Source organism: Hipposideros armiger, unplaced genomic scaffold (genome assembly GCF_001890085.2).
Source record: "Hipposideros armiger isolate ML-2016 unplaced genomic scaffold, ASM189008v1 scaffold_186, whole genome shotgun sequence".
NCBI classification, from domain to species: domain Eukaryota; kingdom Metazoa; phylum Chordata; class Mammalia; order Chiroptera; family Hipposideridae; genus Hipposideros; species Hipposideros armiger.
In genome coordinates, this window is record NW_017731536.1 from 67,425 (window position 1) to 68,585 (window position 1,161).

The following is a 1,161-nucleotide window of genomic DNA, read 5'->3' on the forward strand; positions in this document are numbered from 1 at the left end:
ACGTCTTCCACAACTAGACTGAAGAACAAAAGGACAGCAACTTGTCTGTTCCCCTTTCCTGATTCCCCAACACTGTTCCCCTCCACTAACTCCCCAATAAAATCTTTAAAAAAAAAAATAAAAGGAAAAAAGCTATTAGTATGAATTGAAAGCCATGAAAGTGACTATCCAAGAATATACGTTAACAAGAATGGTTTAATTTTTACTAGTGGAGAAATGAAAGATAAAAAATTGAATTACTTCCATAAACCACATACTGAATCAACACAAATATTAAACTTCAAATCTTCAAATAACAGACCAATGTTTAATAGCCTAAAATGTGATTAGGAGTATGTGCAGTCAGATTTTTTGCCCATATGTCACTAACTACAATTAGACTGGGTCTTTGAGGGTCAGAGTCCTTGGCTGGCCTGGAGAGAAACAGCCAAACAGAGAGAAAAAGAAAGAATCTGAGAGAAGGAAGAAAGACAGTGAGAATGAAGGGAAGTGCAAAGATAAGACAAGAAAGAAAGAACAAACAAGGTTCACCTGAAAGGGAAATGCTGAGATGAGATCAAAACCACTTTGTAACTTGAACTGTAAAACTGTCACCTCATGTTGTAGAAGCTACTAACACTGAGGAATAAAAGAAAATCAACTAGTGTAGGAAAGTTTGGACATTCATTGAAAACATCCTCAAATTCTCATTATTTCCTAATCTACTTATTTTTGTTCATTTTTCCCACCAATGTTCAAAGTTTTCTTATCTTACTAGGACGGGGGTGGGAGAGATTGAATGACTCACATCATAATCACAAGAAGTTGTAGACAATAGAACAAAGCAGCATGGTGGAAGCCCTTCCACTTGAGTCATTTTAAGTGGACAAAGATGTAAAAGTTGGACACAGCAGGTCCCTCAGTAAGTTTTTACAATAACGTGAGGCCCTCAGTGGGTCTTTTCCATCTTTCACTTCTAGGAATGAACACATTTTTCACATGACAATAAATCAATTCTGGGTGCAGCAAGCATGCCCCACAATACCTAAGTACAACACAAGGAACCCTATTATAAATCACCCCATTTCCTCAGGGAATATCATGGAATTATTAAAGGCTTCTACTAAGAGAGGCAACCACAGAAGAAGCACGTCTCAATTCCCATAAAATATATTTGGCTTT

At 36.9% G+C, this 1,161-nt stretch overlaps 1 protein-coding gene across 1 annotated transcript in view; it reads right to left on the reverse strand.

Annotated features, from left to right (window-relative positions):
• Nucleotides 1-1,161, reverse strand: part of EPG5 (ectopic P-granules 5 autophagy tethering factor) — a 108,654-nt gene that overhangs the window by 36,231 nt on the left and 71,262 nt on the right. The window contains exon 26 of the mRNA XM_019652712.1: nt 356-413. Coding sequence (XP_019508257.1) covers nt 356-413 — 58 coding nt within the window. The remainder of the gene's footprint in view (nt 1-355; nt 414-1,161) is intronic.